At 38.2% G+C, this 23,894-nt stretch overlaps 1 protein-coding gene across 1 annotated transcript in view; it reads right to left on the reverse strand.

Annotated features, from left to right (window-relative positions):
• Positions 1 to 23,894, reverse strand: part of LOC308430871 (uncharacterized protein) — a gene marked incomplete at both ends in the record, with an annotated part of 216,021 nt that overhangs the window by 163,372 nt on the left and 28,755 nt on the right. Inside the window, 1 exon segment of the mRNA XM_080930149.1 lies at positions 2,919 to 19,991. Within this exon segment, the coding sequence (XP_080786275.1) occupies positions 2,919 to 19,991 (17,073 nt within the window).

The following is a 23,894-nucleotide window of genomic DNA, read 5'->3' on the forward strand; positions in this document are numbered from 1 at the left end:
CAAACACAAAAACTACTTTTGGACTTAAAGACATAGATTAGCGTCAATTCATTAACTGTGGGTTATTTTATTACCCAACTTTTCCAATATACAGGTCTTCTGAAAAAATAGAGAAGTATTAGAATTAATAGACATCATACACCAAATGTAATTGACAAATTTACAAAATAATCAATCCAAACACCAAAGAATGATACATTCTTTATAGAAGCACATAAAAAATTTCTAAAATAGACCACATTCTTGGGCATAAAATAAGTCTTTAAAAATATACAACAATTGAAACAACCATAATGCAATAAAACTTTAAAGATGCAGCAAACAAATATTAAGTACATAAAAATAGAGATTAAACAACATATGGAGTTGCAAGTGGTTCAAAGGAGAAACCAAGAAATAAATAAAACAAAGTATCCTGGAACTGAATGAAAACAAAATCATGGTATATAAAACTGACTGGGTGAAATTAAGAATAATTCCATGTAAAAAAATATAACTGTCTTCATTTTTCAAAAAATCAGAAAGATCACAACAAGACTTAATGATACAACTCAAAATCTATAAGTAGCAAGAATTCCATCCCAACCCTCTTGATAAATTGACATAATAAGTAATAAAAATCAGAATAGAAAAGAATACAAATTCTAAACAAGTCCAAAACTTTGTTCATCAAGAAGATAAACAAAATTGAAAATTATTGGCCCAACTTACCAGAAGAAAGAACTCAAATTAGCAGAATCATAAGTGAACAGGTCAGTATTACACCAGATCACAAGTGCTATTGTCTTTGGTTGCCTCCCTGTCCTCCAGATGTGGAAGTCCCTGTTTGCTGAAGATACCATGTTCTTCAGACACAGGGTACCAAAGATCATGAGCTGGGACTGTTTTGAATGTGTCCTCACTGAAAACTGGCTTTCATGGTACTAAAGAGCACTGTTAAAGATTTCAAAGGGGAAAAGCAACAAGCTGTCTTACCCAGCTATCACACCTATGACAACAGCAACTACTACCATTCCACAATAAACTTATAGGTGAAGTAGTAGCATGTATATCTTTGTGACAGCCAACAGCCTTCAAGTTTGTTTTAAGATGTGCTGAAAAAGGGGTACATCATGCTTGGTAATGGGAACTCAGTACTGAAAACCATTACCCAGAAAAGCATACAGCTAATTTATTAAACCAATATAAACCTAAAGAGCAATCTAAACATTTGTCATGATGCCCACAGAAAAGTGTAGTTCTTACCCCTCACCAAGGAAACTTACTCTTGCAACAGAGACCATTAAAAAAAAAAATAAAAGACAGAATTCTGGAGACCAGTTCCAATGAAGGCATCTATAAAACACTGTAGTGCACAAGGCCTGGGGAACATTAAATAAGAATGAGGGCAGAGGGATTATAAAAGTCGGAGGATGAGAAGTTGGCTATGTAATTTTGTGTTAGTAATGTCAGAAGCTACATCCCAAAATTTTAAACAACGTGACTGGCTAAATATCAACTGAAACATACAAAAATAGTATGCCAAGTGAATGGATAAAGGTCACAAATCCTAAATCCTACGCAAAGAACAAAAGGTAATTAAAAAATTCTCTGAGTGGAACAGAGAAAAGCATACAAATTGGCTGTATAATATGAATAGACAAACTCTTAAAATGTGTCTACTTTATACCAATTCAGCAAGTTATATATAGAAATATATATATACATATATATAAATTTAGTAATATATATAATATACATATGCATACATGCATATAAAACAATGAGATAAAGATTATAAATTTGAAAATCAGCAAGGAAGACTTTATGAGAACATTTGAAGGGAAAATTTATACAATTATATTATAATTTCAAAAATAGAATAAAAAGAAAAAATAAAATTTCAGTTCAAAATTTAATAAAAAGGCCATAAATCTTGGGGTTATTAAGTGTGTGAAAATGCTTGGTGTACCAGTACAAAGACCTCAGTGTAAACCCCTAGCACCCATGTAAAAACTTGAAAATGGCCATATGTGTGCTTAAAACACCAGAACAGTCATGTGGGTGGTGACAGGGGGACCTCTGGGGATTATTTGCTGTAAGTTTAGTTCAAAGTTCAGTGAAAGACCCTATGTTAAGGGAATTAAATGAAACCAATTTAAGGGAATAAAGAGTGATGAATGAGAAAACCTGAAATTCTTGTCTTGTTTCTGAATGCAAACACCACACGCAGACACACAGACACACAGACACACAGACACACAGAGAGAGAGAGAGAGAGAGAGAGAGAGAGAGAGAGAGAGAGAGAGAGAGAGAGAGAGGGAGAGAGAGGGAGAGAGAGAGAGAGAGAGAGAGAGAGAGAGAGAGAGAGAGAGAGAGAGAGAGAGAAATAGGCAAATGGATGCATGAGTAAGTAAATAAAAACATTGCATCATCCATGCTAAGGTTCACAGAACACTGGAAGAAGGCACAGAAAAATATAAGGGTCAAATTACGGCATTATGAGTTATGAGTATTTGTATGCCAAGTATCTCATGGTTATTGCTGTACTGAACACACAGTAGCTGTGATTATATAATATCTGCTAAAACATATAGTAAATAGCAAAGAAACGAATGCAATAACTAATAGTTGGGAGAAATGTAGAAGAATGTATTACTGCTTAATATGTACAAAATTTTATTTTGTGGTGATTAAAATTATTTGGAGTGTTTTAGGTACAGCTTAGCAGCATTCTGTAACTTAATCCCCAGTGATCCAGGAAAAAACAAAAATCTAACAACGGCCTAAAATCTGAAAGTGGTGGTACATAACACTGTACAAACAACAATGCTGAACTGTACATCTAAAATATCTACAGAAAAATATTTACATTGTACCAATATATATTTCATATTACTACAATTCAAAAAAACAAAAATAAAAAACTTCATGCTTACTTGGCCTTGAAGTCACATTCCGAGGGAAGAAGTTGGATATTCTATGTGTGGTCAGAAAGTTAAAAGAACTTCCACGTACTGTAGTTGTGGTTTTAGCCACAGTAGGTCTTGAACTTGTGGTAATTGGATGAGTGGTTTCACTTGTAGTTTCCAGAACAGTGAGTGGATGTGTTGAAGACTCTGATGGTAACAAGTTCATGGTGGGGCTTATAACATCACTGACAAAATCTGCAACTTTAATTGTACTGAAAGATGGTGACATTTTTATGTTCTGTGAAGTTGCAGTACTAGATGTACTAGTTGTAGGATGATCAGAAAACCCAGGGAGACTAGAGGACACAGTCAGAGTATATTCTTTGGAAGAGCTGGAAGGCCATAAACCTGTGGTTCCTGACAGAATAGACAAAGGAGTTACAGTTAGAGTTGATATGCTTGATTTAGTCCCAGTGTAGATGGAGAGAGAGGCTGTTTCTTCAGAAGCACCAGATGAAAGAGTTGTGGCTGAACTGGTCTCTACCTCAGATGCTGAGGAAGTGATGTCACTATAAAAAAATGGGGATGTTGTTCTGGGGTGTGAGGTGCTGGTCTTGGCAGAAGGTATGAACCATTTTTCAGTTCTTTCTGGATGACCAGGTGAAGTAGATGAACTAGAAACTGTTGATATGACTTCTTTTCCAGAATGGGTAACATTCAAGGATGTGTTCTCTTTTTGATCTACAGGAACAGACAGAGTTGTAGCCGTTGTATCTCTCTTCACGACAGAGGTAGTGGCCAGTGGTGTCGTTATATCTTTCACACTGGGAAAATTAGTCTGAGTAGAAATATTTGGACTAGATTGTTCACCAACATAGGTTAACAATGATATTGTAGTATGTGGTTCAGAAGAAATATGAGTTGGTGAGGCCAACAAGTCTGAAACACTAGGTGAGATGTCTGTTATTAGAATATTTGAAGTGGCTTCACCTCCAGGAGGGGTGATCATTGAAGCAGGGATCTCAAGATGACCTGGAGAAACATCCAGATTTGAAGATGCTGAATAGATTTTTGTATTAGGACTAGTTACTAGTAATGGTATCTTTTCTGTTACACCAGAAGAAAGGGTCAGGGTAGACATAGTTGAACTAGGTTGTCCCTCAAAAGGGGTGGGCAGTGAAATTGTGGTATGTGGTTCAGAACTAAGAAGAGATGGTGAGGTCACCATGTCAAGAATAGCAGGTGGAATGGTAGTAGCTAAAACACCTACAGTGGCTTGTTTTTCAGAAGGAGTAACCAAAGAGGCTGTATTCTCTGATAGACTTGGAGACAAAGCCAGAGTAGTAGAAGGGCTTTCTGTGTTCAATATTGTACTCAGTGATGTTGTTAATTTTGTTTTACTTGGAGAAAATGCCATGGTGGTCATGCTTAAGCTGGGTTGGCCACCAACATGTGTAAACAATGGTTTTATGGTCTGTGATTTAGAAAGAGTATGATTTAAAGTTGTTGAGGTCATGTCTGGAACATTAGGTGAGATTGTTATAGATAGATTCCCTGAAGTCTCTTTGTACATAGTATGGGTGATAGACTGGGACGTGGATTCTGATTGACTTGAGGAAACAGCAAAGGTTGAAGTCAATGAATGGCTGTCTTTGCCAGAATGAGTGACTACTGGTGATATAATATCTGTAAATTCTGGAGAGACAGGCAGAGTAGACATGGCTGAACTAGGGTTTTCCTTAATATGGGTTAGTAATGAAACTGTGGTACGTGGTTTAGAAGGAATCATAGATGATGACATCAGGTCTGGAACATTAGCAGACACTATGGTAGGCAGAACCCTTGAGGTGATTTCTATTTCCGGATGGGTAACAGATGAGTTTCTACTCCCAGGTAGAAATGAAGAAACAAGCAGAGTTGATGCCACTGCAGATTTTTCTGTGGTCAATTCAGGAATAAGTGATGATGTCGCTTCTGTTATATCAGTAGAGACACCATACGTAGAAACAGAAAAACTAGACTGTTCCTCAGAATGGGTGTTGGAAGATGTTATAGACTGTGTATCAAAAGAAGTATGATTTAGAGTTTTTGATGTCAACAAGTCCAAAAGACTAGGTAAGGTGGTAGTAAAAAGAACTTCTGAAGTGGGTTTAATCCCAGAGTGGATATCCCATAGAGCTGTGGATTCTGCTTGACCAGGAGAAATATTCAGAGTTGAAGTTACTGAATGGTTTCTTGTGCCAGCAAGAGTGAAAATTGAAGGTATGATTTCTGTTCTGCCTGGTGAGGCAGGCAAGGTAGATATGGTTGAACGGGGATGTTCCCCAACATGGGAGACTATTGAAGTTGTGGTATCTGGACTAAGAGTTGATGAGGTTATGATTTCTGAAATAGTAGTTGAATGAGTGTTAGATAAAGCCCCCAAAGTGGGTTCTATTTCAGACACACTTTCCAAGAGTGTCTTATTCTCTGCTGTATCTAAAGAAGAAGATATAGTGGAAGTCATTGAAGAGCTTCCTGTAATTGAGGCAGTGAGTACTGATGGAGTGACTTCTGTCATCCCCGGAGGAACACCCTGGGTAAACACTAATGAACTGGACTGTCTCTCTGTTTGGTTGATGAAAGATGTTATGGTCTTTGTATCAGATGAGGTATGATTTTTTGTAATTGAAGTTATCCTCTCTGGAGCACTGGTTGAGATTATTGTAGATTCAGTTTCTGAAGTATATTCTCTTCCACTATGGTTTCCCCATTGTTTTGTGGATACTGGGTGATCTATCAAAATTTCAAGGGTGGAAATCCCTGATAATTTTTTTGTACCAGAGCTAGTGACCAGTGATACCATCATTTCTGAAACAGTAGACAAACTGTTGGTAGATAAAACCCCAGAAGTGGCTTTACTTTCAGATTGACTGTACAATACTGTCCTAGTCTCTGTTTGATTTGAAGAATTAGGCATAGTTGAAGTGATTGCATGGTTTTCTGTGACAAAGTCAGTGAAAAGTGATGGTGTCATTTCTGTTATTCTGAGAGAGCTGACCTGAGTGGAAACAGATAAACTGGAATGTGCTTCCTCATGGGTGATGAATGATGTTTCTGTTTGTTTATTAGAAGCAGTTTGATTCTCGGTTATTGAAGAAATCATGGATGGAGCACTGGTTGAGATTAATGTAGATACAGTCCTTGATATATTTTCACTTCCAGTATGGGTTCCCCATGGTTTTGTAGATGCTCCATGATCTATAGAAATGTCCAGGGTAGAAGTCCCTGAAGAGTTTTCACTACCAGAACTACTGTCCAGTGTTCCTATACTATCTGTTTTATCTGGAGAGAAAGGGAGTGTAGACAGGAATGAACTGTTTTGCCCCACAACACTGGTTACTAATGAAGCTGTACTAAGTTTTTCTGAAGGAAGAACAGGTGGTGAGGTTGTCATTTCTGTAAAGGTAGATGAAATGATAGTAGATAAGGCCTCAGAAGTGGCTGTCATTTCAGAATTAGTGACCAATGCTGTCTTAATCTCTGCTTTTTCTGAGGAAGGCATAGTTGAGGACATTGTATAGCTTTCTGTGACCAAGTTAGTGAGTAGTGGTATGACTTCTGTTATCCTGGGAAAGAGACCCTGAGTAGAAAATAGACTGGACTGTTCCTCCACTGGTGTGAAGAATGCCGTAACAGTCTGTGTATTAGATGATGCTTGCATTTTTGTTATTGAAGTCATTCCCTCAGGAATACTGGTTGAGGTTATCGGAGATACAGTCTCTGAAGAATTTTCTCTTCCAGTATTTGCTTCCCATGTTATAGTAGATGCTGTTTGATCTATAGAAAAGTCCAGGTTAGAAGTCACTGAGGAGCTTTCTCTACCAGAACTACTGACTAGCTTTGGTATACTATCTGTTTTATTTGCTGAGGAAGAGAGGGTAGACAAGACTGAACTGGGTTGTTCAACTTCACTGGTGACCAATGAAATTGTTGTATGTGGTTCTGAAGTAAGAACAGGGTTTGAGGTCATCATTTCTCTAAAGGTAGATGATTTGATAGTAGATGAGGCAAAAGAAGTAGTTTCAATTTCAGTATTACTGTTCAATGCTGTCTTAGTCTCTAATTTTCCTGAACGAGAAGGCACAGTTGAAGACATTGCATAGGTATCTGTGACAAAGTCAGTGAGTACTTGTGGTGTGACTTCTGTCATCCCTGGATGAACACTCTGTGGAGACACCAATGAACTGAGCTGTCCCTCTGTTTGGGAGATGAATGATGTGGTCATTGTATCAGATGAGGTGTGATTTTTTGTTATTGAAGTCATCTCCTCTGGAGCACTGGTTGAGATTAGTGTAGGTAGAGTTCCTGAAGTGTTTACTCTTCCAGTATCATTTCCCCATGATTTTGAAGATGCTGGTTGATCTATAGAATAGTCCATGATGGAAATCTGTGATAAATTTTCTGTACCAGAGCTAGTAATCAGTGATGATATACTGTCTGTTCTACCTGGAGAGAAAGGAAGGATAGGTATGACTGAAGTAGGTTTTCCCACAACACTGGTGGCTACTGGAATGGTAGAGTGTGGTTCTGAATGAATGATGGTTGGTGACATCATCACTTCTGAAACAGTAGACAAACTGCTGGTAGATAAGGGCCAAGAAGTGGCTTTGCTTTCAAATTGAGTGTCCAGTTTTGTCCTAGTTCCTGTTTGATCTGAAGAATCAGGCATAGTTGAAGTGACAGCATGGCTTTCTGTGACTAAATCAGTGATCAGTGATGGTGTCACTTCTGTTATTCCTGGAGAGCTGACCTGAGTAGACACAGATATACTGGACTGTGCCTCAGTATGGGTGATGAATGAAGTTTCTGTCAGCTTACCAGAAGCAGTTTGATTCTCAGTTATTGAGGTCATCTTGGCTGGAGCACTGACTGAGATTAATGTAGATACAGTCCCTGATGTATTTTCTTTTTCAGTATTGGTTCCCCATGTGTTTGTAGATGCTGCCTGATCTATAGAAATGTCCAAGATAGATGTCCCTGAATAGTTTTCTCTACCAGAACTACTGACCTGTGTTGGCATACTATCTGTTTTTGCTGGTGAGAAAGGGAGTGTACTGGGTTTCCCCACAACACTGGTTATAAATGAAGCTGTACTTGGTTTTTCTGAAGTAAGAGCAGTTGGTAACATTGTCATTTCTATAAATGTATATGAATTGATAGTAGATATAGCCTCAGAAGTGGCTTTCATTTCTGTATTACTGTCCAGTGCCTTCATAGTCCCTGCTTTTTCTGAAGAAGCAGGCAAACTTGAGTACAATGTATAGCTTTCTGTGACCAAGTCGTTGAGTATTGGTGTGACTTTTGTTATCCTGGGAGTGAGACTCTGAGTAGAAAACAATAGACTGGGATTTTCCTTCACTGGTGGAATGGATGACGTTATGGTCTTTGTATTAGATGATGTTTGCATTTTTGTTATTGAAGTCATTCTCTCAGGAGCACTTGTTAAGATTATTTTAGATACAGTCTCTGAAGAATTTTCTCGTGCAGAATTTGCTTCCCATGTTATAGTAGATGCTGTTTGATCTATAGAAAAGTCCAGGTTAGAAGTCACTGAAGAGTTTTTGCTACCAGAACTACTGACCATCTTTGGATTACTATCTGTTTTATTTGCTGAGGAAGAGAGGGTAGACAAGACTGAACTGGGTTGTTCAACTTCACTGTTGACCAATGAAATTGTTGTATGTGGTTCTGAAGTAAGAACAGGGTTTGAGGTCATCATTTTTCTAAAGGTAGATGATTTGATAGTAGATGAGGTAAAAGAAGTAGCTTCAATTTCAGTATTACTGTTCAATGCTGTCTTAGTCTCTAATGTTCCTGAAAGAGAAGGCACAGTTGAAAACATTGCATATGTATCTGTGACAAAGTCAGTGAGTACTTGTGGTGTGACTTCTGTCATCCCTGGATGAACACTCTGTGGAGACACCAATGAACTGAGCTGTCCCTCTGTTTGGGAGATGAATGATGTGGTCATTGTATCAGATGAGGTGTGATTTTTTGTTATTGAAGTCATCTCCTCTGGAGCACTGGTTGAGATTAGTGTAGGTAGAGTTCCTGAAGTGTTTACTCTTCCAGTATCATTTCCCCATGATTTTGAAGATGCTGGTTGATCTATAGAATAGTCCGTGATGGAAATCTGTGATAAATTTTCTGTACCAGAGCTAGTAATCAGTGATGATATACTGTCTGTTCTACCTGGAGAGAAAGGAAGGGTAGGTATGACTAAAGTAGGTTTTCCCACAACACTGGTGGCTACTGGAATGGTAGAGTGTGGTTCTGAATGAATGATGGTTGGTGACATCATCACTTCTGAAACAGTAGACAAACTGCTGGTAGATAAGGGCCAAGAAGTAGCTTTGCTTTCAAATTGAGTGTCCAGTATTGTCCTAGTCCCTGTTTGATCTGAAGAATCAGGCATAGTTGAAGTGACAGCATGGCTTTCTGTGACTAAATCAGTGATCAGTGATGGTGTCACTTCTGTTATTCCTGGAGAGCTGACCTGAGTAGACACAGATATACTGGACTGTGCCTCAGTATGGGTGATGAATGAAGTTTCTGTCAGCTTACCAGAAGCAGTTTGATTCTCAGTTATTGAGGTCATCTTGGCTGGAGCACTGACTGAGATTAATGTAGATACAGTCCCTGATGTATTTTCTCTTTCAGTATTGGTTCCCCATGAGTTTGTAGATGCTGCCTGATCTATAAAAATGTCCAAGATAGATGTCCCTGAATAGTTTTCTCTACCAGAACTACTGACCTGTGTTTGCATACTATCTTTTTTTTCTGGTGAGAAAGGGAGTGTACTGGGTTTCCCCACAACACTGGTTATAAATGAAGCAGTACTATGTTTTTCTGAAGTAAGAGCAGTTGGTAACATTGTCATTTCTGTAAATGGAGATGAATTGATAGTAGATATGGCCTCAGAAGTGGCTTTCATTTCTGTATTACTGTCCAGTGCTTTCATAGTCCCTGCTTTTTCTGAAGAAGCAGGCAAACTTGAGTACAATGTACAGCTTTCTGTGACCAAGTCGTTGAGTATTGGTGTGACTTTTGTTATCCTGGGAGTGAGACTCTGAGTAGAAAACAATAGACTGGGATTTTCCTTCACTGGTGGGATGGATGACTTTATGGTCTTTGTATCAGATGATGTTTGCATTTTTGTTATTGAAGTCATTCTCTCAGGAGCACTCTTTGAGATTATTTTAAATAATGTCTCTGAAGAATTTTCTCGTGCAGAATTTGCTTCCCATGTTATAGTAGATGCTGTTTGATTTATAGAAAAGTCCAGGTTAGAAGTCACTGAAGAGTTTTTGCTACCAGAACTACTGACCATCTTTGGTATACTATCTGTTTTATTTGCTGAGGAAGAGAGGGTAGATAAGACTGAACTGGGCTGTTCAACTTCACTGTTGACCAATGAAATTGTAGTATGTGGTTCTGAAGTAAGAACAGGGGTTGAGGTCATCATTTCTGTAAAGGTAGATGATGTGATAGTAGATGAGGCAAAAGAAGTAGCTTCAATTTCAGTATTAATGTTCAATGCTGTCTTAGTCTCTAATTTTCCTGAAAGAGAAGGCACAGTTGAAGACATTGCATAGGTATCTGTGACAAAGTCAGTGAGTACTGATGGAGTGACTTCTGTCATCCCTGGACGAACAGTCTGTGTAGACACCAATGAACTGAGCTGTCCATCTGTTCGGGAGATGAATGATGTGGTCATTGTATCAGATGAGGTGTGATTTTTTGTTATTGAAGTCATCTCCTCTGGGGCACTGGTTGAGATTAGTGTAGGTAGAGTTCCTGAAGTTGTTACTCTTTCAGTATCATTTCCCCATGATTTTGAAGACGCTGGTTGATCTATAGAAAAGTCCGTGGTGGAAATCAGTGATAAATTTTCTGTACCAGAGCTACTGATCAGTGATGATATACTGTCTGTTCTACCTGGAGAGAAAGGAAGGGTAGTTATGACTGAAGTAGGTTTTCCCACAACACTGGTGGCTACTGGAATGGTAGAGTGTGGTTCTGAAGGAATGATGGTTGGTGACATCATCACTTCTGAAACAGTAGACAAACTGCTGGTAGATAAGGGCCAAGAAGTGGCTTTGCTTTCAAATTGAGTGTCCAGTATTGTCCTAGTCCCCATTTGATCTGAAGAATCAGGCATAGTTGAAGTGACAGAATGGCTTTCTGTGACTAAATCAGTGATCAGTGATGGTGTCACTTCTGTTGTTCCTGCAGAGCTGACCTGAGTAGACACAGATATACTGGACTGTGCCTCAGTATGGGTGATGAATGAAGTTTCTGTCAGCTTACCAGAAGCAGTTTGATTCGCAGTTATTGAGGTCATCTTTGCTGGAGCACTGACTGAGATTAATGTAGATACAGTCCCTGATGTATTTTCTCTTCCAGTTTTGGTTCCCCATGGGTTTGTAGGTGCTGCCTGATCTATAGAAATGTCCAAGATAGATGTCCCTGAAGAGTTTTTTCTACCAGAACTACTGACCTGTGTTGGCATACTATCTGTTTTTTCTTGTGGGAAAGGGAGTGTAATGGGTTTCCCCACAACACTGGTTATAAATGAAGCTGTACTATGTTTTTCTGAAGTAAGAGCAGTTGGTAACATTGTCATTTCTGTAAATGGAGATGAATTGATAGTAGATATGGCCTCAGAAGTGGCTTTCATTTCTGTATTACTGTCCAGTGCTTTCATAGTCCCTGCTTTTTCTGAAGAAGCAGGCAAACTTGAGTACAATGTATAGCTTTCTGTGACCAAGTCGTTGAGTATTGGTGTGACTTTTGTTATCCTGGGAGTGAGACTCTGAGTAGAAAACAATAAACTGGGATTTTCCTTCACTGGTGGGATGGATGACGTTATGGTCTTTGTATCAGATGATGTTTGCATTTTTATTATTGAAGTCATTCTCTCAGGAGCACTCGTTGAGATTTTTTCAGATACAGTCTCTGAAGAATTTTCTCGTGCAGAATTTGCTTTCCATGTTATAGTAGATGCTGTTTGATCTATAGAAAAGTCCAGGTTAGAAGTTACTGAAGAGTTTTTGCTACCAGAACTACTGACCATCTTTGGTATACTATCTGTTTTATTTGCTGAGGAAGAGAGGGTAGACAAGACTGAACTGGGTTGTTCAACTTCACTGGTGACCAATGAAATTGTAGTATGTGGTTCTGAAGTAAGAACAGGGGTTGAGGTCATCATTTCTGTAAAGGTAGATGATGTGATTGTAGATAAGGCAAAAGAAGTAGCTTCAATTTCAGTATTACTGTTCAAGGCTGTCTTAGTCTCTAATTTTTCTGAAATGGAAGGCACAGTTGAAGACATTGCATAGGTATCTGTGACAAAATCAGTGAGTACTTGTGGTGTGACTTCTGTTATCCCTGGACGAACACTCTGTGTAGACACCAATGAACTGAGCTGTCTCTCTGTTTGGGAGATGAATGATGTGTTCATTGTATCAGATGAGGTGTGATTTTTTGTTATTAAAGTCATCCTCTCTGGAGCACTGCTTGAGATTAGTGTAGGTAGAGTTCCTGAAGTGTTTACTCTTCCAGTATCATTTCCCCATGACTTTGAAGATGCTGGTTGATCTATAGAAAAGTCTGTGGTGGAATTCTGTGATAAATTTTCTGTACCAGAGCTAGTAATCAGTGATGATATACTGTCTGTTCTACCTGGAGAGAAAGGAAGGGTAGGTATGACTAAAGTAGGTTTTCCCACAACACTGGTGGCTACTGGAATGGTAGAGTGTGGTTCTGAAGGAATGATGGTTGGTGACATCATCACTTCTGAAACAGTAGACAAACTGCTGTTAGATAAGGGCCAAGAAGTGGCTTTGCTCTCAAATTTAGTGTCCAGTATTGTCCTAGTCCCTGTTTGATCTGAAGAATCAGGCATACTTGAAGTGACAGCATGGCTTTCTGTGACTAAATCAGTGATCAGTGATGGTGTCACTTCTGTTATTCCTGGAGAGCTGACCTGAGTTGACACAGTTCTACTGGACTGTGCCTCAGTAAGGGTGATGAATGAAGTTTCTGTCAGTTTACCAGAAGCAGTTTGATTCGCTTTTATTGTGGTCATCATGGCTGGTCCTCTAGTTGACATTAATGTAGATATAGTTCCCGATGTATTTTCTCTTCCTGTTTGGGTTCCCCCTTGGTTTGTAAATCCTGCCTGATCTATAGAAATGTCCATGGTAGAAGTCACTGAGGAATTTTTTCTACCAGAACTACTTTCTTGTGTTGTTATACTCTCTCTTCTACCTGGTGAGAAAATGAGTGTAGACAGTACTGAACTGGGTTTCCCCACAACACTGGTTACTAATGCAGTGGTGCTATGTTTTTCTGTAGGAAAAGCAGTTGGTGTGGTTGTCATTTTCCTATAGGTGGATGGATTGAATGTAGATGAGGTCTCAGAAGTGGCTTTCATTTCAGTATGAGTGTCCATTGCTGTCATAGTCTCTGCTATTCCTGACAATGCTGGCATAGTTGAAGACATTGTATAACTCTCTGTGACCAAGTATGTGAGTAGTGGTGTCTCTTCTGTTATCCTGGGATAGACACCTTGAGTAGAAAACAGTAGACTGGACTGTTGCTCCACTGGAGTGTTGAATGACGTTATGGTCTGTTTATCAAATGTTTCCATTTTTGTTATTGAAGTCATTCCCTTAGGAGCACTGGTTGAAATACTACTTGAAGTATTTTTTCCTCTAGTATTTGCTTCCCATGTTTTAGTAGATGCTGCTTGATATATAGAAAAATTCAGGTTAGAAGTCACTGAAGAGTTTTCTCTACCAGAACTACTGACAAGCTTTGGTATACTATCTGTTCTACTAGCTGAGAAAGAGAAGGTAGTCAAGCTTGAACTGGGTTGCCTGACTCCACTGGTGACAAATGAAACTGTAGTGTTTGGTTCTAAAGTAAGAACAGTTGTTGGCGTCATTATTTTTGTAAAGGTAGATGATTTGATAGTAGATAAGGCTGAAGAAGTAGCTTCCATTTCAGTGTTACTGTTCAATGCTGTCTTAGGCTCTAATTTTATTGAAAAAGCAGGCATAGTTGAAGACATTGCATAGGTATTTGAGATAACGTCAGTGAGAACTGTTGGTTTGACTTCTGTCATCCCTGAATGAATATTTTGTGTAGACACCAATGATCCGGTCTGTCCCTCTCCTTGGTCGATGATTGATGTGGTCTTTGTTTCAGATGAGGTGTGATTTTTTGTTATTGAAGTTATCCTCTCTGGAGCACTGGTTGAGGTTAGTATAGATCGAGTTCCCAAAGTATTTTCTCTTTCAGTATCATTTCCCCATGATTTGGGGGATGCTGGCTGATCTACAGAAATATCCATGGTGGAAATCAGTGATGAATTTTCTGTACCAGAGCTACTGATCAGTGATGATATACTGTCAGTTCTACCTGGAGAGAAAGGAAGGGTAGGTATGACTGAAGTAGGTTTTCCCACAACACTGGTGGCTACTGGAATGGTAGAGTGTGGTTCTGAAGGAATGATGGTTGGTGACATCATCACTTCTGAAACAGTAGACAAACTGCTGGTAGATAAGGGCCAAGAAGTGGCTTTGCTTTCAAATTGAGTGTCTAGTATTGCTCTAGTCCCTGTTTGATCTGAAGAATCAGTCATATTTGCAGTGATAACATGGCTTTCTGTGACTAAGTCAGTGATCAGCGATGGTGTCATTTCTGTTATTCCTGTAGAGCTCACTTGAGTAGACAGAGATATATTGGACTGTGCTTTAGTGTGAGTGATGAATGAAGTTTCTGTCAGTTTCTCAGAAGCAGTTTGATTCGCAGTTATTGAGGTCATCTTGCCTGGAGCACTGGTTGAGATTAATGTAGATATAGTCCCAGATGTATTTTCTCCTACAGTATGGGTTCCCCATGAGTTTGTAGATGCTGCCTGATCTATAGAAATATCCATGGTAGAAGTCACTGAAGATTTTTCTCTACCAGAACTACTGACCTGTGCTGTTATACTCTTTCTTCTACCTGGTGAGAAAGTGAGTGTTGACAGGACTGAACTGGGTTGCCCTAAAACACTGGTTACTAATGCAGCTGTAGTATGTTTTTCTGTAGGAAGATCAGTTGGTGAGCTTGTCATTTCTTTAAAGGTAGATGGATAGATAGTAGATAAGACCTCAGAAGTGGCTTTCATTTCAGTATGAGTGTCCAACACTGTCATAGTTTCTGCTGTTATTGAAGAAGCAGGCTTAGTTGAGGACATTGTATAGCTCTCTGTGTCCAAGTCATTGAGTAGTGGTGAGACTTCTGTTTTCCCGGGAAAGTGACCCTGAGTAGAAACCAATAGACTGGGCTGTTCCTCCACTGCAGTGATGAATGATGTTATGGTCTGTGTATCAGATGATGTTTGTGTTTTTGTTATTGAAGTCATTCCCTGTGGAGCACTGTTTGAGATTATTTTAGGTATAGTCCCAGAAGTATTTTTTCTTCCAGTATTTGCTTCCCATGTTATAGTAGATGTTGCTTGATATATAGAAAAGTCAAGGTTAGCAGTCACTGAAGAGCTTTCTCTATCAGAAGTACTGAGCAGAGTTGCTCTACTTTCTGGTCTACCTGGTGGGAAAGGGATTGTGGACAGCACTGAACTTGATTGCATCCCTACACTGGTGACAAATGAAACTGTAGTATTTGCTTCTGAAGGAAAAACAGTTGGTGAGGTTTTCATTTCTCTAAATGTAGATGATTGTAAGGTAGATGAGGCCTCAGAAGTGGCTTTTATATCAATATTACTGTCCATTGCTGTCTTAGTCTCTGCTTTTCCTGAAGAATCAAGCATAGTTGAATGCATTGCATATGTATCTGTTACCAACTCAGTGAGTACTGATGGTGTGACTTCTGTTTTCCTTGGAGGAACACCCCTTGTAGACAGCAATGATATGGACTGTCCCTCTGCTTTGGTGATGAATGATGTTGAGGTCTCTGTAAGAGATGAGGCATGATTTTTTGTTAATGAAGTTGCTTCTGTTTCAGAACGAATGTCCTGTGTGGTCCTAGTCTCTGGTTGTTCTGAATATACAGGCATAACTGATGTCATTGCATAACTTTCTATGCCTAAGTCAGTGGATAGTGTTGGCGTCACTTTGATTATTCCTTCTGAGCTGCCCTTATTAGACACAGGTAAATTGGAGTGTCCCTCACCATGGCTGATGAATGATGTTATGGTCTGTGTATCAAAATCAGTATTGTTTACAGTTGCTAGTGTCATCATGTCTGGACCACTAGGTGATATTGTTGTAGAAAGAACACCTGAAATCTTTTTTTCTGCTGACTGTGTGACCTGTGCAGTTGTTGATTCTGCTTGATCTGCAGAAACATTGAGAGCCAAAGTCACTGAATGGATTTCTGTGCCAGAGTGAGTTTCCTGTGAAGGTGTGATATTGGTTATACCTAGAGAGGCAGTCAGAGTAGACATGGCTGAATTGTGTTGTTCCCCAACATGGGTGACAATTGAAACTGTGGCATGTGGTTCAGAAGGAATAGTCCTTGGTGAGGTCATGATTTCTGGAGGACTAGAAGAAATAGTTGTAGATTGTACTCTTGATGTGCCTTCCATTTTAGAATGAGTGATTAATTTGGTTCTAGTCTCTGGTTGATGTGAAGAGGCAGGCAGAGTTGAAGGTATTGTATAGCTTTCTGTACCTGAGTCATTGACTATTGATTGTGTCACTTCTGCTATAGGTGGAGAGATACCTTCAGTAGACCTATATAAACTGGGCTGCCCTTCAACTTGGGTAATAAATGGTGTTACGGTTTGTGTATCAGAAGACGTTTGATTCTTATTTATTGAAATAATCATGTCTGGAGCACTGGTTAAGATTGTTCTAGAGAGAACTTTTGAAGTCCCTTCTTTTGAATGATGGGAGAGCCATGGAGTTATGGATTCTGTTTGATCCACAGAAACATCTAGAGCTGAAGTCAGTGAATGACCTTTCTTGCCAGGGTAAGTTACATCTGATGGTATGTTTTCTGTTAAAGCTCTTGACACAGGCAGTGTAGAAATGGCCAAACTGTGCTCTTGCCCAACATGGGTGATTAATGAAACTATGTTGTGTGGTTCAGAAGAAACAGGAGTTGGGGATGTCATTATTTCTGGAACAGTAGATGAAAGAATGGTAGATAAGGTCCCAGAAGTGGCTTTCATTTCAGGAGTAGTGCCCAATTGTGTCCTAGTCTCTGCTTGACCTGAAGAAGCAGACAGAGTTGAAGTCATTGTGTCACCTTCTGTGCCTAAGTCAGTGAATAGTGATGTTGTCATTTTTGTTATACCTGGAGAGCCACTCTGCATAGGCACAGATAAACTGTGGTGCTCCTTAGCAAGTTTGATTAACGATGTTATGGTCTGTTTATCAGAAGAAGGTTGACCCTCAGTTGTAGAGGTCATTATGTCTGGAGCACTAGTTGAGATGACTGTAGATAGTGTCAGTGAATTGCCTTCTCTCCCAGTATGGGTGTCTCCTGAGGTTGCGGTCTCCAGCTGACCCTGGAAGATATCCATAGTAGAAGTCACTGAATGGCTTTCTATGCCAGACCTTTTGCCCAGTGATGGTATGATTTTTGTTAAAGCTGAAGTGGCAGGCATAATTGATATAACTGAACTGGGCTGATCCCCACCATGGGTATCTACTGAAACTATGGTATGTGGTTCAGAAGAAATAGTTGATGAGGTCATCATTTCTTGTACACTAGTTGAAATGGTGGTAGATAGAATCTCTGAAGTTTCTTTTCTTCCAGTTTTGGTGATTAATGAGGCTCCTTTTTCCATTTGACCTGGAGAAATGGGCAGAGAAGTTATTGCAACATTTTCTTTGCCCATGTCTGTAAACAGTGATGTTGTTAATTTTGCTATACTTGGAGAGGCTTCTTCAGTAGACGTGGATAAACTGGACTGTTCCACAGCATGCATAACCAGTGATGTTATGGTGTGTACATCAGAAGTATTTTTCTGAGATTTTGACACCATCATGTCTGGAACGTTTGTTGTACTGTTTAAAGATTTGGTCTTTGACACACCTGGGGAAACAGGCAGAATTGTAATGAGTGAGTGGCTTTCTTTGCCTGTGGTAGTGCCCAGTGATTGTTTCATTTTTGTTATAACTGAAGAGGCAGTTATAGACATGTCTGAACTATGTTGTTCTCCATTAAGGGTAACCAATGAAGCTGTGATGTGTGGTTTAGAAGGCATAAGTGTTGTTGAGGTCATCATTTTTGGAATAATAGTTGAAATGGCGGTAGGTAAAGCCCCAGAAGTTGCTTTTTTTTCTGTATGAGTCACCATTGAGGCTGTGGTCTCTATTTGACCTCGGGAAACAGGCAGCACTGAAGTGGTTATATGTGTCTCTCTTCCATAATTAGTGGACTGTGGTATCATTTCTCTTACACCTGCAGAGACAGGCTGCGTAGACATGGATGTGCTGTAATGTCCCTCAGCATGAGTTTTTACTGATTTCATGGGTTGTGGTTCAGAACGTCCGTGTTTCAGAGTTGTCAAAGTCATCAGGCTGGTAACACTAGGTGAGGTGGCAGTAGTTAAAATCCCTGAAGTATCTTTTCTTTTAGGATGAATGACCCCTTGGTTTATGGTTTCATGTTTTCCTGGTGACAAAACCATAGTTGAAGTCATTACATGGCTTTCTGTGTCTGAACTTGTGACCTTTTGTGGTTTCATTTCTGTTATATCTGGATGGAGAGCTGTGGTAGAGGTGATTAAATTGTTTCTCACAGAATGAGTAGATAATGGTGTTATGTTCTGTGGTTCAGAAGGAGTATGTTTCAAGTTTATTGATGTCATCCTGTCTGTAACAGTAGGTGAATAGTTTGTAGTGAGAATGCCTGAAATGACTTCTTTTTCAGGGTTAGTGATCCAAGAGGTTGTGGTATCTGATAGATCTAGGGAAAAATCTAGAGTTGAAGTCTTTTCTGTGCCCATGTTAATGACTGGTGATGGGGTTCCTTCTATTATACCTAAAGAGGCAGTCAGAGTAGACATAGATAAACTGGACTGTTCCTCACCATCAGCTGTCAATGAAGTTGTGGTCTGTAGTTTAGGAGTAATATTTACGGATTTTGAGTTTACCGTCTCTTGAATATTAGGTGAGATAGTTGTAGTTAACACCCTTGAAGTGACTTCTGTTCTAGGATGGGTTATCCATGAGGTTGTGGTTACTGACTGGCCTTGAGAAATAGTTGGGTTTCTCGAATGGATTATTCTCCCAGAGCTAGTTAACAGTGGTCTCATTATTTCTGATACATATGGAGAGAAAGTAATAGTAGACATGAGTGAGCCAGTCTTTTCTCTAGCATGAGAGATAAGAGAAACTGTATTATGTGGCTCAGAAGGTAAATGAGTCAGAATTGCTTTAGATATTCTTGTATCTTCCTCAGAACTGTGGCTATCTAAGTTTGTCATAGCAGGAATACTAGATGAGGTAGCTATAATTGGACCAAACAATCTGCCTTCTTGTTCAATAAATGCCAAATCTGGTATGTCAGGGGAAACAGCTGCTGTTGAAAGGGTTGACCTGTCTTCTCTAGGACTGGTTGCTGTGGATACCATAGAATCTGATTCAACTTGAGAAGCAATTGTGTTTTTCCTGGCAGCAGCTGAAGTAACTTCTGAAGCATGAGTAATCCATGAGATTGTATCAGACTCAGTAGAGGGAACTGTCAAATTATAAACATTTGGGATGGTCTTTGTCTTAAGACTGGGGATCTGTGGGGCTATAATTTCTGGTTCTCTACTGTAAGAAGATGGGCTTCTTCTGGTAACCATGCTAATATTTTCTCTAAGATCTGTAGAAAATGATGGTGTTATCTCTAGTAAATTGTGGGACACATCTGAAGCTATCACAATCATCTCTGTTGTGTTGATATTGGTTGTTTTCTCTGATGTCTTGAGGTGAGTCATTGGTCTTGAAGTTGTGGTTGACATTTTGGTGTTTGAAGAGAAAATGGAAGTGGCCTTCAGAGCTCTGGCAGTTGTCTCTGCTTTTACTGTCCCTTCTGTGGCTAATTCTGTAAGTTGAGACATGTAACAAAAATCATAAAAATGTTTATACTTTCTTGATACATAATTCATAATTTATCTTAACATAATAAAATAAGGAGACATTCCTATATAATGCTGCTTTTCTGGGATATGGGTGACATCTTATGGCTTGGTAAAGGGTACCATAAATTTTGCTATATTACTTATGTTTTCTCTTATTCCTGTTTTGAAATTTTCTGGTGTGTGTGTGTGTGTGTGTGTGTGTGTGTGTGTACATGCTAGTGCGTGTATGTGTGATGGGATCTCCTGTTTCACAGGTTTTAAATGCAACCTCATAATTGAGGGTATTTTTAAACTTTTGATCTGCCTGCCTCCTAATTACTGAGATTATAGATAATATAATCTTACTTAGTTTATATCCTTGTAAGTATGGTGATTGAGAGATTTCAGAATTCTAGGCAATATCTGAACTGCAATTTTCATCTCCAGCATTTCTGTATAGTACTATCTATTAATGTTTGAATGCTTGACATGTGGTATGTACTCATCTCAAAATATTGAATGAACAAATGAATGCAAGAAAGAATAGTACATGAGAAGGTATTTCCTTTGATTTGAGATAGGTGACATGTGTCACTGGCTTGAAAGTTTAAGGTTTATAATGTGATAGTCCTGTGTTGACTTTTTTTTTTTTTTTTTTTTTTTTTTTACTAGAGATATGGCTATAATGGAATAATATAAAACAAAGCTGTAATTGTTTGGCTTTGTTCTAACAACTCTTTAATAGCAAAGTTTGATTAGATATTATTTGTAAGATATTTTTCTAGAAGACATTTAACATTTCATAGTATTGGTTAATGCACATTTAAGAGTGGCTTGGCTTGTAGTACATTGGGTAGAGGTAGAATATTTACCTAGTATTTATGGAGTTTTGGTTTCAATCCCTAGAACTGCATAATCAGAATAGAGCAATGTACACCTGTAAGTACTGTGATCCAGACTACACACTAGGATTTAATGCTCTCTTTTGACCTCCATGGGTGCCAAGCACATAAGCAGTACCCAGACATATATGAGTTCCAGACCAACCGAAGACATTTTTACAATTCTTGATGAAAGAACAAAGGAAACTTCAGTTCTGTGTCCTTGACCAGTAAAAATTTCGTAAGACCAGTCTGATGCTGGAGCCAGTCCCTAGTAGGAATCAAGTTTGTAGTTTCTGTGGAATGGACTTTTATCCCCTGGGCTGTGGTTATCAACCCTCACATGACAATGTCTGAGGTATCATATGTTCACTTTGAAAACATTGCTGGACTTAGGTTTCTGCTGATTTTGGCTATTTCCAGCCCACTCCCGTATAAATAGTATATGATGCTGAACTTCTCAATAAATTTACTTGTTATTAGTCACTGGCATAAGAAAGACATTATAGCCCCAGCTATTACATTTGCCTTCTTTATTTCTTCACTTTTTATTTCACCTACCTCATCTTCCTAATTGACAACTTGCCATTTGTGATTCCTATTCCTGCTGCTTTGGGTTAGATATGAGGTAGTGACTGATAGATGTAGGCAAAATACTTGTACATATACAATAAAATTAAATAAAAAAATAAAAAATATTTTAAAGCATTTTTTATAATTCAAAAGCCTAAAAGAACTATTATATGATACAGCCATCTTACTCTTGGGCATATGCAACACAAATTAAAAAATTAGCATGTCAAAACAGTATCTACACATTTATGTTTATTGTGGCCTTGTACATGATAGGAAGATATGGAAACAGCCTAGTTGTCCACACATAAATGACTGTAGCAAGAAACTGTGGTATATATATATATATATATATGTATATATATATATATATATGTATATATATATATGTATGTATATATGTACAATGTTGTATAAGCAGCTGTAAAGAACAGTCTCATCATTTGCAGGAAAATAGAACTAGTCATCATATTAACTGCAGAAAGACAAGTATCAAATTTTGTCTTCTATATGGTGAGGAAAGCTTTAGATTGTTTGAAATAGAAGACACATTTTAATCAAGAAGAGAAAACCAATCTGTGAAAAGAGGGAGAGAATGACAGTGTAGTAGCAAGTGTCAATGATATTCCAGTATTTCAGGGGGAAGTCTGACTTTTTCATTAGGGCTATGTCCCTGGTTGACTGTACATGCTTTAGTGGCTGCTTCTATGCCCTGGACCCATGGGCAGCACTATTTGGATTTAGTGGGTTATTTTATTTAAAAATGAAAAAAAAAATATGAATTTTAGGTTGTGGGTTTCCTGAAGAGGAAGGTAAGGAGGGGGTGAAAATGGACATAATTTAAATACATTTTGTACCAAATTTTATTTTATTGCTAAACATTAAATTTTATAAAAGATCAAAGCATCAGATGTATCCAAGTATACAAATGCACTGATTTATGTAATTAACAAGATTGAATTATTAAAATAAAAATAGTTTCATTTTTAAACTGTTTGCAAGTAATGTCATAAATGTGTGAAGCTTGGGACTGAAGAGATTACTCAATAGCTAATGGCAGTCATTGCTTCTTTGAGGATCCAGGTTAATTCATAGGACCCACATGGCAATTTACAACAATCTATAACTTTATTTCAGGAGAGTCAGATGGCCTCTTACAGCCTCATGGATATTGTGTTTATGTGGTGGGTGCACAACCTACATCCAGACAAAACACATATACACATAAAAATGACTACACTTTTTAAAGTTTGGAGCCCTTAGTACCTAGACATAAAATGATTGCTTGCCATAGGCACATATCTACATTTATTATAGACAGGATCTCACATAGCCCAAGCTGACCTCAAAATTATGATTTACTTGATGTTTATCCAGAACTTTTGGTCCTCCTCTTTTCACTTCCAGAGTGTTGGAATAGCAGGTATGCATCACCACACTGAATTTATGCAGTTTTGTAGCTCAAGCTCAGTTCTTCATGCATATGAGTTAATGCTATACCAAGTGAAGTATATCCCCAGTTTATGTAAAATTTTTAAGCATGAAAAAAATCATAATGTGATGTGTTGGATGTCTTTCAGTGAAAAGTATTGCATAATCAAACTTTTTTTTAAAGCAAAGCCAAACAAGTTTTTTTAAAGCTAAATTTCTCAGTACCTTAACAAGTTTAGACATGTTATAGTCTTTAGAAAGAAATTACACATTTACTGACATTTTGCTACAGAATACTCAAAAGTTACAAGGCTTTCTGTATATATATATACACACACATATACATATCCCCATGTAAACATGTTTCATGTTTCCTCCTCTAGTTTACAAAGTGATTTTCATCTTTTAAAGCCCAATTCAAACATTACCTTCATTGTGAAATCTACAAAAATCTATGGTACCGAGACATTTCATTGCCAACTTTTAAAATTGAATTGCAGAAAGAGTGTATTGAACACAATGAAAGTTGGAACATAGTATCTATAGTAAGTAAATTTATTTTTTGTTAATTTTGTGTGTCTCGGTCCAATTTAGTGTGCATTTGTGTCTATGTGTTTCAAGGCATGCATAAAGATTTCAGAAGACAGTTGTAGGAACCAATTCTCTTCTACTGTGTGGATTCTGGGTTTGAACTCACACTATTAGGTGTGGTGATAAACACTTTTACTAACTGAACCATCCACTAACATAGTAATAATAAATTTTCACTTTTCTTTGTATTAGTTCCTTGGGAAATTTGTCCAATATATTTTGATTATATTTACCTTCTATAGTAATTTATAACATGAAGAATGAAATGTTAGGTCTGTTTGTATGTATACAGTAGTATAAATTATACAGCATAAAATCTCTTGAAAGTTTTTCCAATAATTTGACTTATGTTAATATATTTTAATAAATGAATTATGTACCTCATGTCTTGCAGTGCTAATAATAAAACCC

This window comes from Micromys minutus (genome assembly GCF_963924665.1).
Source record: "Micromys minutus genome assembly, chromosome: 16".
Lineage (NCBI taxonomy): Eukaryota > Metazoa > Chordata > Mammalia > Rodentia > Muridae > Micromys > Micromys minutus.